Source organism: Psammomys obesus, unplaced genomic scaffold (genome assembly GCF_907164565.1).
Source record: "Psammomys obesus unplaced genomic scaffold, mPsaObe1.curated_primary_1811, whole genome shotgun sequence".
NCBI lineage: Eukaryota > Metazoa > Chordata > Mammalia > Rodentia > Muridae > Psammomys > Psammomys obesus.
In genome coordinates, this window is record NW_026592118.1 from 30,693,330 (window position 1) to 30,708,245 (window position 14,916).

The 14,916-nt window shown below is 40.3% G+C and overlaps 1 protein-coding gene across 1 annotated transcript; it reads left to right on the top strand.

Moving 5' to 3' along the window:
* The first annotated feature begins 2,601 nt into the window (after nt 1-2,601).
* On the top strand, nt 2,602-6,151 carry Gngt1 (G protein subunit gamma transducin 1). Its single transcript, XM_055612970.1, has 2 exons — nt 2,602-2,697; nt 6,023-6,151. Exons 1-2 carry the CDS (start codon nt 2,602-2,604, stop codon nt 6,149-6,151), a joined length of 225 nt encoding a protein of 74 aa, XP_055468945.1.
* The last annotated feature ends 8,765 nt before the right edge of the window (nt 6,152-14,916 follow it).

Genomic DNA, 14,916 nt, shown 5'->3' on the forward strand with positions numbered 1-14,916 from the left:
CCAAGGTTATGCAGAGAAACCCTGTCTTGGAAAACACGAATGAATGAATGAATGAATGAATGAATGAATGAATGAGTGAGTGAGTGAATTAAAGTTGGACAATTGTCATGCTTTTCTATAGAAGGTGACTGTGACATATTATGAGCATGTTTGATTTAATTCTAGCATATAATATGAAAATAATAGACAGTTATGAGTACCTGAAACTTCTGGCAGGTATTATACTACCTAGAAGCAGAGACAAGATGCAGATTCCTGTTCAGGTTGTTGATTTATCAAGCCTAAACTTTCTTGGGGAACCTCTAATTGAGCTAGGAAAATAGAACGGGCTGAAGAAGTTTGCAAAAAGAAGTCTAGCCTCATCCTGAAGCTTCTAGAGCTCTAGAAGTTTTTCAGCCACAACCAAAATGTCAGCCAAGACAAGGCTGTCATGTTGTTATGGTCCCACATCCTCTGGGGCTAGATAAGAATATAACCTTGCAGGAATGAGCAGAGAAAATTTTTTTCTACAGCCAAGGACCAACTTGTGACCACGTGGGTCCAATAGTCAACAACCACAGTAACTGGTGAGCGAGAACCTCACCTTATGAGGAGATCTGGGTGTGATTACAGCAGCATATACGGTAGGTATCAAAGGAGCCAAATTCTAAGCATTTGATGTATTTACGATCTCTCAGGAAATGCCACTTAAGGAAGTATGATTTGAAAATTGGAAGATGCAGAGTTAACACGTAGAGAAGGCTTATTCTACCATCCAAGTTTTTACGTAGTCCTCATCTATATTGCCAGGTAAAGAAGTCACAGGTTTGGTAGTTAGTCATTCCCTTTACTAGAACTTCCTGAAGCAGAGAAAGTCAATCAGTGGGCCTATCTCAGACCCGCTAAGTTAAAATTCTTTTCCTGTTTATCTTAATAAAGGGTGGCCTATCTTGTGTAAGGGTTGACAGCTACCTGTGGTTACAGCACGCACAGAAATGTTCCTGAAACATACTGCGGTGTTAGAGCCAGCGTGGAGCAAATGTGTGCAAATAGCAGTGTCAACAGGGCAGAGTCATAGGAACATGTGTGGAGTTTTATAGGCGCTATGAGAGGAGCGAGAGATATGATGAAAATAAAATGACAATGGGCCCTCACCTGCTAAACTTAAGACAGAACGGAAACATCAGACAAAAATGGTTGCATCATTTCTTTTTTGTTTGTTTGTTTGTTTGTTTGGTTTGGTTTGGTTTTGGTGTTTTCAATACAGGGTTTCACTATGGAACCTTGGCTGTCCTGGACTCACTTTGTAGACCAAGCTGACCTTGAACTCACAGTGATCACCTGCCTCTGGTTGCATCATTTCTTAAAGAGCAGAGTGAGGAAAGCAAACACCCCAGGTAACAGCGAGCTCAGGTAGTTATCATTGGTTGCTCTGTTCTATGTCTGTGCTGCATATGCAGATTTTTCACTAAAAAAAAAAAAGGACATCTTAAGACAAGGAAACACATAATATTTTCCCAAATGTTTTGGAAGTGAAAACAACACATAAGCCAAGGGCATATGTTAGCTATCATGATGTTGCTCGGCAGTGTTTTCCTGTAAACACACAATGTTACACTGTCTGAAATAGTGCGTGATCTGAATATGTCCAGGTTTCATAAAAATATTTTCATATGAAAACAAAATTATAGATGCAAAGCAGAAAAGGAGTGAAATCGGACAGACACAATGTCATTTGAATAGAATATGCTTTTCGAGCAATTTCATGGGTATAAGCATCAACAGCCACCAAGCCATCTTCTCCGTTACCCAATAGTCTAAAAAAGAGAAAAACTGCTAGAAAAGTTCATTCTTCTCACAAAAATTTCATTGGTAAGTCAAAACCAATTTGCTCCCTTTAACAGGTTATAACTGTTCAAAGCCCTTTGTTCAATTCACTGAGGCAGTTACCTCTAAATCCTGGATACTGTTGAATGACATTTCTAAATTACATAATAGCTCATTTCTGAAGTTTATTTACTGTATCTCAGCTTCATTGGTTCACATTTCAATCCATTCTCTATGATGTATTTATAATGGTACTCTTTATAAATAGTTCCCTTTTAATACCAGATTAAATACTCCAGCAATTTGAGGATTAATGGACAGTCCTCAAAGTGACCTCTGACTGAGTTAAATGGCATTGATTACTTGGTGGATGGCTTTTTGACACTGGAGGTAAGAGTTGGGAAGCCAGGAGTTCAAACTGCAAAAGGCCAGAAGAAAGGGCAGGTGGGGGGGGGGTGTTAAGTGCTTTATATTGTATGTGGACTAAACAATCCCCCCCCCCTCAAATCTACTGGCAGGTGTTGGGAGAGAAACACTTAGTTTAATCATATTAGAGAAGATTATGAAGAAGCTTTAAAATCCCAGGCCTAGCATGCAGTGTGACCAGTGCTCAGAGAGTGCATTCATGAGAAGCTGGTCATCAGAGGCAATTTAAAAGAAAAAGAAAAATAAAAAATAAAAAACAGCTTCCGTGGTAAGTGCAGAGGAGAGGGATGGGCTGCTTGCAGGTGAGTTGTGTCTGGGTCAGCAGTTCAGACATGTGTGTTAACATTCTGCCTTTATTATAGACAGAAGATGCCAGTCATCAACATCGAGGACCTGACAGAAAAGGACAAATTGAAGATGGAAGTAGACCAGCTCAAGAAAGAGGTGACACTGGAAAGGATGATGGTAAGTGGGTGTCCTCTTGAATGTACTGGAAGAGATAGCATGGGAAAACATTGAATGCTCCTAATGTATTTAGTATATACTGGGTAAGATGATCAATCCTCACTCAGAAAGGTAAACTGGATGGACATTGGAAGAAGGAGAAAACAGGAAATAGGACAGGAGCCTACCACAGAGGACCTCTGAAAGGCTCTAACCAGCATGGCATAAAAGCAGATACTGAGACTCATAAACAAACTTTGGTCAGTGTACAGGGAATCTTAGGAAAGACGGAGAAGATGGTAAAACCTGGAGGGGACAGGAGCTCCACAAGGAGAGCAACAGAACCAAAATATCTGGGCATAGAGGTCTTTTCTGAGACTGATACTCCAACCAAAGACCATTCCTAAAATCCCTGCTCAGATGTAGCCCATGGCAGCTCATTATTCAAGTGGGTTCCCTAGTAAGGGAAACAGGGACTGTCTCTGACCTGAACTCAGTGGCTGGCTCTTTGATCACCTCCTCCTGGGGGGTGCATCCTTGCCAGGCCACAGAGAAGGACAATGCAGCCAGTTCTGATAAGACCTGATAAGCTAGGGTCAGATGGAAGGGGAGGAGGACCTCCCCTATCTGTGACTTGGAGAGGGACATAGAAGGAGATGGGAGAGGTAGGGTGGACTTTGGAGGGGAGAAGGGAGGGGGCTACAGCTGGGATACAAAGTGAATAAGCTGTAATTAATATTAAAATCTTTAATTAAAAGTATATACTGGAACACCTCAATGTACTTACAAATAAATGTTTGTGAAAAACCTAAACAGAACTGACGAAAGGTAATAATTAAAGTTAGCTCATGGACTAGACTGTAAGTTTAAGTCTAAGGTGTTGGAAAGCTGTTTTCACAGGTCCAAGTGTAGCTCTCTGCCTGGTTTTGTATGACCAACAAGCTAAGAAATGTTTTATATGTTTATAGAAAGGACTAGAAGAAAATAGGGGATAATATGAAACAGAGATGGTATTTTACCTAACCATTCAAATGAACCAAGGAATTGAGCCATTTTGGGTTTGTTTTATGAGTTGGTAAGATTCTCTTCATTCCATGCAATAATTTAACGCCACTGATGTCTTTCAAACTACAACCTCATTCTCTCTAGCCTGGCCTGCTCAGTGGCACATAAGTACATTTTGCTCTTCCTTTGCAAATAAAGGTAATTTCAGCCACAATAATTCATTGGTGTCTTCTAAAAACATCTGATAGCTCATTAGCATAGTGAGCAAGAGTCTCTGCACCAAGTGGAATAGACAGAAAAAGGAACAGAGAGCTTTCGCTGACTGAATCTCCACAAATGTAAATTGTTTTAGGTAACTTCATTTTAGGAAAGTTAGCATAACAAAAACTTCTCCATAAGTGATATTGTGTGTGGTGTTTGTGTGTGATATGATGTCATATATGATATATATATATATATATATATACACACACATATATGTACATATATACTCATACACATATACATGTATATACACTTATATACATACATATATACATAGATATGAAAACAGAGTGAAAGGAGCTTATATTCTTATCATGACTTGCTCAAACTGTATTCCTAAGCAAATAAATTTAAGATTTTAGTTTTCTTATAATTGCCTCCAAGTGTCCTGTCACTCCTTTCATAGAGACAAAGCCTGTTTGTATATAAAAATAGACACACCCCAGACAGGCTAGAGTTAACTTATGCATGAGATCTTGAGTGGCCTTTGCTCAGTAACTTGGCTGTTTTCAGATTTATTAGTCACCATGGAGTTTTTATTTGGGGTAAAGATGACATATGCCACCACCCACCTGCCTCACTACTCAAAATATTTTTGCTTTTGGAAGTTTAAGTAACAATATTAAATTGTAAAGCTCATTATCTTCTCTGTCCTGTGTTGTCTTCCCTCTCATCTTCATTTTCTTGTTGTTCTTTTCATTTCCACCTCCTGAGGTCTAGAATTTTTTTGCTGTAGATTTTCACACATGTGCACGTAAACACGTAGACACACAGACACACACACACACACACACACACACACACATACCTCAAACACACAAACATGTCATTTTAGTCTATCAGGCTGCTGTAAGGATTAGCATAGATTCCACAGCTGTACACAAATGGCAAACATTTTAATGTTATTCTCTATAGTTCTGGAACTGTGTAGGTCCAAGGTCAGGGCTTTTCCCCTCATTCACATCTTCTCAGTGTGTCCTTACATGGTGAAAAAAATGAGGTGGGGATCGATCCAGTGACTGTCATCATGGGTGCTAATGCTGATCATGAGCTAACCCTCAGGGTGAAAGCAGCTGTCAGAGGTTTTGTCTCCTCATATCATTAGATTGGGACCATTTCAAAGTATAGAATTTAGAGTTCACAAATGACTAGTTGTGTATATTTATGGGCATATATAAATGCACATGTATGTGTGTGTGTATGTGGCATAAAATTTTATTGAAAAAGCCGCTGAAGTATTTACTTAACTTACAAAATGGTCACTGCATTGTCAAAAATACAGTAGATCTATGCCACTGTCATAAAAGCCATCAGTTTAAAATAAAACAAATTGAAGGCAAAAAACATGAATAATTTAAACTCTTTCGAATAAGTATGTGTGCATATTACCTAGACTGACACAACACTGAAGCTGGGTTGTTTTCTAAATCAGAGCTATAAAGCTATCAATGAATGAGGAGCCACCTCATGAACAAAACTCGTACCCGGCGCGGCACACGCTTGTTTATGAAGCATTAACTCGCAGGCTCTATTCCCGGGCTATCCTGCACAGAGCAGCCGAATCACTGACCTCTTGGAGCACATGCTGTACACTGAACTGCTAAGAGTGGTCACTGTAGTCAGGTTTAAAGCTGTGTGGCTGCACTTCTGGGAATCCAAGACTGACAATAATCCAGAAACTTGGCAACTGTCCACTCTAGTCCGTCTTCCCACTAAGCGTTTGGGAAGAGGAGGACTATTTGCTTTGGAGAAATTGCTCACATGTGTTTCCAGGTGGACTCTGATGGCTGGTCCCTCTCTTGACAAAGCCAGGGGCAGGACCCACTAGAAACAGTTAGCTGAGGGCTCAGCTTTCTATCCTCTGGAGACATCTAGAAGGGAAGGATGGGGACGTTGATTTTGTTTGTGTTTGTTTGTTTTATTTTGTTTTTCTACCCTGGACAATACATGTGCACTGACAGGAAACAAGTGGAATCATTTTTTAAAAGCTGCAATAGAAACGTATTGTGATAGACACACTTCTGGCATCTGCAGAATTTTGTTTTAAATGAGTTTTCTCTGTCTCCTTTTTCCTAAGGTTTCCAAATGTTGTGAAGAAGTAAGAGATTATGTTGAAGAACGATCTGGAGAGGATCCTCTAGTGAAGGGGATTCCAGAGGACAAAAATCCCTTCAAGGAACTCAAGGGAGGCTGTGTGATTTCCTAGGCAGGGGGGAGGTTTTCTTAGAATATTTAGAGTTTTAATGATGACTGAAAATATTCTCCTATAAAATAGAACTTGTACATGTTGTTCAAATTTATAAACTTTAAATTTTAATAAAAACAAAGATGCAGTAATATGTGTTCTCATGTTTTTCATGAAGTATTTAGCATAAAGTGTAACAAATGATTAGCTTTAAATACTGATGAACACTTTTTATAAACAGTGTATTCCGGATTGCCTGTGCAGTTTTATGTTTCTTCATTTTTCTTTCAATATTAATGATACTCTTCATGAACCTTTATAGTTAAACATATATCATTCCCAACATTTCACTTGCTTACAGGAGTAAGAAGTCTATTGTGTCGATACACGGATAACCTACCTTGGCAAGTAACAATCCATAAATATTTTTTTATTATTGAAACCTTATATCGCTTGTGTCTTTTTCTTCCTCACCCTAATCAATAGGGATATTGTTAACATAATATTTGTAATAGCCAGAAGCTGTAAACAGCCCAGATGCCCCTCAACTGAAGAATGGATGCAGAAATTGTGGTACATCTACACAACAGACTATTACTCTGCAATGAAAAATAAGGAAATTATGAAATTTGCAGGTAAACGGTGGGACCTGGAAAGGATCATCCTGAGTGAGCTGTCCCAGAAGCAGAAAGGCACACACGGTATATACCCACTCATATAGACATATAACATAGGATCAACCTACTAAAACCTGTACATCTAAAGAAACTAATTAAGAGAGAGGACCCTGACTAAAACGCTCAATCCCCATCCTGAAAGGTAAAGAGGATGGACATCAGAAGAAGAAGAAGAAAACAGGAAACAACCCAGGAACCTGGCACAGAGGGCCTCTGAAAGGCTCTGCCCTGCAGACTATCAAAGCAGAAGGCTCTGCCCTGCAGACTATCAAAGCAGAAACTGAGACTTATGGCCAACGTGCAGGGAATCTTATGTAAGAAGTGGGAAATAGTAAGACCTGGAGAGGACAGGAACCCCACAAGGAGAGCAACAGAACCAGAAAATTTGAACACAGGGGTCTTCCCAGAGACTCATACTCCAACCAAGTACCATGCATGGAGATAACCTAGAACCCCTGCACAGATGTAGCCTATGGCAGTTTAGTGTCCAAGTGGGTTACATAGTAATGGGAAGAGGGACTGCCTCTGACATAATCTAATTGGCCTGCTCTTTCATCACCTCCCCCTGAGGAGGGAGCAGCCTTACCAGGCCACAGAAGACAATGCAGCCATTGTCTTCTGATTCCTGATGTGATCTGATAGACTAAGATCAGAAGGAAGGAGAGGAGGACCTAGTAAAGGGAACAGGGACTGTCTCTGACATGAACTCAATGGCTGACTCTTTGGCCTCCCCCCACCCCGAGGGAGGAGCAGCCTTGCTAGGCCATAGAGGAGGACAATGCAGCCAGTCCTGATGAGACCTGATAGGCTAGGGTCAGATGGAATGGGAGCAGGACCTCTCCTATCAGTGGACTTAGAGAGGGGCAGGGAGAAGATGAGGGAGGGAGGTTGGGTATTGGGAGGGAATGAGGAAGGGGGCTACAGCTGGGATACAGAGTAAATAAACTGTAATATAAAAAATAAAAATTTAATTAATTAAAAAACAACAACAACAACAAAACCAACAAAGTGCTGTAAGTTACCAGCCTTTCCAACCCACTCTGATGAAAGGCTCCATTGGCCCAGGGCACAGCATGGTGAGTTCAAGCCATAGAATAAGAATCATGTTGCTACTCTGACACTGCTTCTGGGTGAAACTACAGGTGTAATTGCCCAAACCAAAGCTTTTTATTATTATTGTCTCCTTATTGCTACGTCACATGGACAGTGAATTTTGAATGCTTCAGTCATAGGAATACTCCAACACAAAGTGATGGCCATCCATTTGCAGACAGAAAGCAAGCTGTCTGACATTGGTTCTGGTGGACAGTCTGAAGGTGAGCTCAGTGATCTCCCACTGCTTCACAGGAAACACTCAACAGGTATCCACTGATACTCACCCAACCCATTTTCCCTAAAGAGGAGAAACATACATTCTGAGGACTAACCTGCCAGATTCCTCAGGTCAGGACATGGGGTAATAAGTTGAGGACATCTAAATCCTTTCCTGCATGTCTTCATTTAAGATGCCAAATGCCCTTAAGACTCTGGGGTAAATTATGCAATCTCATCAGTGTTTCCTGAGAAGAGATTAGCTTTATCCTATTTAGAAATACAAAAACCCATTCCACCAGCCCCAGCATTTCCATTCTTCCTCACTCTCTGTTCCTCCATAGCCTCCATCACTACACATTGTATTAATGTGTGTAATTATCTATCAGACTGAAGTCTATTTCTAGGAGTTTTCCACCTGCAAGTTAGTGTTTATTTAACTAGTTGTTCCACGTTTTCTTTTCTTTCTGATGAAATGCAAAGTCTTTGTTAGGACACTTAGCAATATGCAAAATATACTCTAAACGAACATCTCTAGTTTCTATCCTACAGTTTGATACAGATTTTAAAGTCTGATGGTTCAAAGTTAAAACCCCAACTCTGGTACTATATTGAGAATTTTGGACAGACAACGTCAATTCTTTGAAATGTCCTTTTGAAGGATATCAAATGAATTTCGGGTTATCTTTATTTGGGTATTCGAAATCCCTTAGCTCAAAGATAGTCACACAGAAGGCTCAAAAAAGTGCATTGTTGTAATCCCCAGAACTCCTGTAAAGGTAAAGAACAGCTGACAGGATGCCCGGATCTATCCATTAAAACTTGGTCAGGTTGGTCCCCACACCTGAAAAGCCTCCTCATTCCACTTCAGCCCTTTGAAAGCTGAATTTTTCTGAGACATTTTCTTTCACTTCCTCAACATCATTTTTGTACTTGTAATCATTTTAATATCACTTTACTTTTTCTTTACATCATCTTTAGAGTCCTAATTTCAATGCTATATCATAATTTCTCCAAGCCTAACGTTCTGTTCATCTTTGAAACAGCCTAAGCTAATAACAAATTGTTACTAGAATTAAACCGACTTCATTAATATTTAATTCGGTTAAAAATAGGAAAAACAGCACAGTACTTGCTAAATGTTTATATTAGACAAGGCAGAATTCTCATGGCACTAGGTGAAATTTATTATTGATTAAAAATACATGTGGTTGAGTGAATTTTGAGTAAGCAAGAAATCAAAGGGAAGAACTGCAGAGAAAGATACCCAGGAAGAAGGAAATGAACTTGTGATGGTTCCCACAGACAGCACAGCTGCAACTGACAATGACTCTGTCTTCTTCAAAAACTGTCATTTCATGGTCAAGAGTTAGGAAGTTAAGGAGAATTGGCCAATGCAGACAAAAACAACATGGAAATCAAAGAACAAAATCTCCTTGAATGCCTATTGGCTCTTCAACAAAGCCTGCTGGTGTAGTGGTAAGAATTAGTAATTGAGCAGTGGTGCATGCCTTTAATCCCAGAACTCAGGAAGAGGCAGGCTGAGGCCAGCCTGGTCTACAAAGTGAGTCCACGACAACCTAGGCTACACAGAGAAACTCTGTCTCAAAAAAAAAAAAAAAAAAAAAAAAGAATGAGTAATTGTAGAGTCCATCATTTGAGTCCACATATACTTTCAGGTCCAAGTATGTAGGTGAGTTCAAGATGTAACAAAAGGCAGAGAAGATGAAAGAGAATAAGGAAGAAGAAAATGAAGATCAGAAAGAGTAGCAGAAATAAGAAGGAAAAACAGCCTTGTTATTATTTGGATTGAGTTGATTTTACTCAAATTAAAAAAAAAATTCTGATCTAAAGTTTCATTAGTTCCAAAAGAAAGGCATAAAATATGAAAACTGGTTAACTTTAACGAAAACAATTACCATTTGTAATAGGATTTCAAAGTCTTATGTGACAATATTGAAGAAAGAATCTGTTTGGCATAGCGAATTACAAATAGCTGTGGAGGTGTTTAGAATACCGGATTCAGATCATCCCGTGATTTGAAAACATCTCTACCTAAAACAGGAAGCTCATACATATGGCAATGAAAGTAAAGTTCTAGAAGCTGTCATGGGATTTTTCTTTTCTATCAAACTCCAACAAATATCAAATGAATCAAGTATAAATCATCACCTTCTTAAAGAAACCATTTTAATAACCTAACCATTATCATTTATATCTATGAATTCAGAAGGCAGAAATTGGAAGGTAAACTAGTTTATTTCTTCTTACAAAAGAGAAGTAGAAAAAAAAAATCTTTTTAACTCACAAGATAAAATAGGGCCAGAACACTATTCCAAAAATCCAAGTTAGTAATTTTTTACTGCAACATAATGTGTTTGGTATTTTAGAAAAACGTTTTATTTATTTGTCCTGCACCCTGAATGTAGTTCCCTCCCGTATACCCTCCCTGTTTCTCCTCTTCCACTTCCTCCACTCCTCAGAGAAGGGGATCCCCCTGCCCTCCGACCCCAGCAGATCACGTCACATCAGAATTGAGTGCATCCTCTTCCCCTGTGGCCCCGCCAGAAGAAAGTGATTGAAAAGCAAGCATCAGAGTCCATGTCAGAGTCAGCCCCCATTGCCCTTACTAGGAAACCCACATGAAGACCAAGTTGCCCTTAGCTACATGTGTGTAGGGGGCCTAGTCCAGTCCATGCACGGTCCTTGGTTGGTGCTTCAGTCTTCTTATGTACCCCTGGGCCCAGGTTAGTTGTCTCTGTTGGTCTTTCTGTGGCTCTCCTGTCCCCTCTGGGTCCTTCCCTTCTTCCCCCATCGTTTCCACAAAGTTACTGGCTCTCTGCATCTGTTTCCATCAGCTGCTGGGTGGAGCCACTCACAGGACAGCTATGCTAGGCTCCTGACCGCAAGCTTAGGGGTGTATCTAAATGGGTTGGCTGCCTCCCACCGGGTGAGTCTCAGGTTGTGCCAGTCATTGGTGGGACATTCCTTCAGTCTCTGCCTGTTTTTTTCTCTCTGCAAGCTCCCTGTCTTCCTGCCCCAGCTCTTCCAGGTCTGATATCCACCCTCATTTCTCTCCGCGCTCTCCCTTTCTCACCCTGTTCCCTCGCTTCAACCCCTTCCAGTGTCTATTCTATTTCCTTCTGAGAGGGAATTAAGCATACTCCCTTGGGTCCTCCTTGTTACTTATCTTCTGGCTCTGTGAGTTGTAGTGCCGCTATCCTCTACTGTATGGCTAAAACCCACTTAAAAGTGAATTTGATACATTTGGAAAATAATTGAGTGGAAAATGGAAAACTGAAAACAATGTTTCTTTCAAGATCATGCTTTTTTACAGTTTAAAAATGCAAGTAGTTACTTTTCTGTTTGTTGCTATGTGTGTGACCATATGTGTGTTAGTGTGTGAGACACTGTGTACGCATGTAGCATATATATGTTTGTATATGTGCGTGAAGGCCAGAGGCCAACACTAGGTATCTTTTGCTACCAATCTTCACTGTATTTTGTTGTTTTATTAATTTAGATTGTTTTTGATAATTTTTGCGCACCCACGCACACACACACACACACACACACACACACACACACACACTCTGATTACTTTCTCCACACACTTTCCCATTACCAACACTCAACTCCCAAGTCCCTCTTCAAATCCATGTCCTATTGTCTCATTCTGTGACCCACTGAGTTTAGCCAGGGCCGTCTATCAGGCCACAAGGATAGAGCAGCTGCTGTATGTAAGTTTGTAATTGTAACCATTGCGCCTGGACAAAAAGTTGGTGTTCGCAGCCATCTCCCTATCTCACACCCTTTTCCCACCACACTGTCCACATTTCCAGAGCCTTTGAGAGGACAACATGCAGGTCATTCTTACGAATGAAAAGTCTCGCTTCACTTCTGCATTCACTAGGAAGTGGATTATCTTGTCAAGACTGAGAAGCAGCACTTGTCTTTGAATACAAACCGTTTTACATGGTAGTTTGACTGAATGGCAATTTAGCTCAATAATATTAAGAAGCTGCCCTCAGGGCCTATGACTCCCCACCCCCGCCCCCCACAGCCACAGGAATTTTACTAAAACAGATGTGTACTACGTGACACAAATTTTGTCCTGTGGAGTCAGCCGTGAGTACAAGCACAGTGCACTTGCTTGTACTGCACAGTTCCTCCCCCAATGGTGGTTCCATTATTGCACAAATGTAGAGGAACCCCGTTCTTGGGGAGGGGGCCTTCCACTGAGGTCAGCTGGCTAGACTCCAGAATGTAGCCATGGTTGATCAACATGCTTCACCCCTTCTGGCTCTTCCATGTTGTTAGGGATCTGAACTCAAGGCCTCAGGTTTTGGGTAGCAGACACTTTTTCCGGCCATTATCATCTCCCTAGCCTCTTTTATTTACTTTGTATCCCTCCTGTGGTTCCCTCCCTCTTCCTGTCCCAATCCCTCCCTTCCTCCACCCTCTGCATGCATGCCCCTCCCCAAGTCCACTGATAGGGGAGGTCTTCTTTTCCTTTCTTCTGATCCTAGTCAATTAGGTCTCATCAGGAGTGGATGCATTGTCTTCTTCTGTGACCTGGTAATGCTATAAATTTTGGCCAAAAAAAAAAAAAAAAAAAAAAAAGGCTATGAGATACTTAATGAAAGTTTGTTTCTGGCTACACCTGTAATTTCCTTATGGTACTAGTTAACATTACAGTCACACTACTCTGTAAATAGTTTTCTCGTGGAATAATGCGCAGAATGTAAGTATAAAGTTGTCACCACGTTTGAATCAGCCGATACAAACTTAGTTATTTCTTAACAAAATAATTATTTTTTAAATGTTATTTACTCTGGGTGCTGTAGAGCTGAATGTGTTCTTGCTTAGCATATATGAAAAACTGAGTCCTCAGCGCAACAGCAACAGGAAGAAAAAAAAGCACTCAAACAAATGAAACTCCTCTAGAATATTGCTGATGGAGCATCTCTGTAAGGATGCAAGAGAAATCCCTTACTGTGATTCTTCTCTGGAAGATAAACTCAGTGCTTAAAGTTAGATACATATACAGATCCCTCCAAATTTACCTCATCATTTTACTGCTTAAAACCAAAGTAACAACAGAACGTTTTTGAAAATGCTGTGTGATAATGAAATTTTAGTATTTCACATTTTAGGTTAATTTATTTAAAAAAAATTATTACACACTGTGAGTGTCTGAAAATGAAAGCAAAAATAACAGATTAATTCATAAAATCTCTAACAAGCTGAGGACAATTCTCATGAACCAATATGAATTTATAAATATGCATCCGTACAAGCAACTAGCTGATTCACAAGGAAAAAAAAAAAAACTTACAGGATAAAAGAGTCTATCTTTTCATGCAGACATATGCATCTTAATTTTCTTAGCTAACTTACTTAATTTTGGTATAGGACTTCTTAACTGTAGCCCATATTACTTTCACTAGCTTACTTAAGCTATTTTTAGCCAGCATTTTAAAGTTAAGAAAGGAAATTTAAAACAAGGACTCCTCTCTTCAGACAGATGTGAATTTGTCTTGACTGTTTACTCACAAGCACAACTTCCCCGGAGGGTCCGACTCTTAGCCTGGGAGATCCTGGTATTTCAAAAACAGAAAGTGGAACATCAAAACATTTTCTTGGTGAGTAAGACTGACAATACTTAGGGACTCTTGGAGACCTGACACTCCTCAGTAACTCTCTACCTTCCCTGACTCATATTTTTAGAATTGGAAAATCAAACCCAGAAAAAAATGGAAGTGACTTTTTCGACGATGGCTCAGGGAAGAGTTGGGAGGACTACCAAACAGAGGTCATTAAATAGCCCATTGTTCTTTCCATCTTAATATATTCAGTGAGGACAGTGGGCGGAGCCCGGTGAAAAACTGCACAAGCAAAGCTTGTGCTTTCTAAACAATTACAAGTATCTAAGGTCCTGTGCCCTGAAATATTCCCCTCTTCATCCGAATTTAACCCTTACTTGGGAAGTTGTCTCTGAGGAGGTTGTACTGCACTTACAACCCGCAAGGGCGGGTTTCCTACATTTACATTGTATTTTTCTTCGAGTACTGTGAACACAGAGATAGTGAAGGTTGACATTGTGCCTGTTAAAGCACTTCCCATTAGACACTTTCCTGGCTTTCCAAGGCTGCAGCTCCTCTGTGGCCCTTACTATCCAGATAGTGGGGAAAGCTATCCTAAGTGACTCCACTGCCTACACCCAGGAGAGGAAATCCACTAAGAATTGAAAACCTTAAAGGAAGAAAACTGTCCCCTCCTGTAGACATCTCCTACCAAGCCTTGGAGGATGGGAGAAACATGGGAGGGGGTTTTAAGCCTCTGTTAGACTTCTCATGGTGCCGTCTTAGCGTCCCGGAGTTACTGAACGTCTTCCTTCCCAAAAAGTGAAAACTCTATTCCTGAGAAGGAAGATGGTCACTTAACGACAGGAAACACCCGTATCCCAAACCATTTCTTTCCTCCAAACATATTTTTGTGAAAGGCCTTTTAAGCTTTTAGCAAACCACATGAAATGTGTCGATGCAAGTATCTGGTAGGTACTTCTGAGACCTAGTTGAGTTCCACACTGAGCTTCTTTTCTTTCTCCAAATACCCACTTTCCCCACTACGTACATGGAAAAGTTATATGCTGTGTATTTTTAAACTTGGAGAGGTGAAGGACCGTTATTTCCTGCTGAGTGGTGTCCTTTTCCTGGCTTTAAACAAAACCCGGATGTAAGTTGGACACACACACACACACACACACACACACACACACACACACACACACACACA

Bases quoted from the DNA above. Each gene is read 5' to 3' on its own strand.
- Gngt1 (XM_055612970.1), top strand. From the start codon at position 2,602: ATGCCAGTCATCAACATCGAGGACCTGACAGAAAAGGACAAATTGAAG. The intron at 2,698-6,022 runs GTAAGTGGGTGT...CTTTTTCCTAAG, and splicing joins TGACACTGGAAAGGATGATG to GTTTCCAAATGTTGTGAAGA.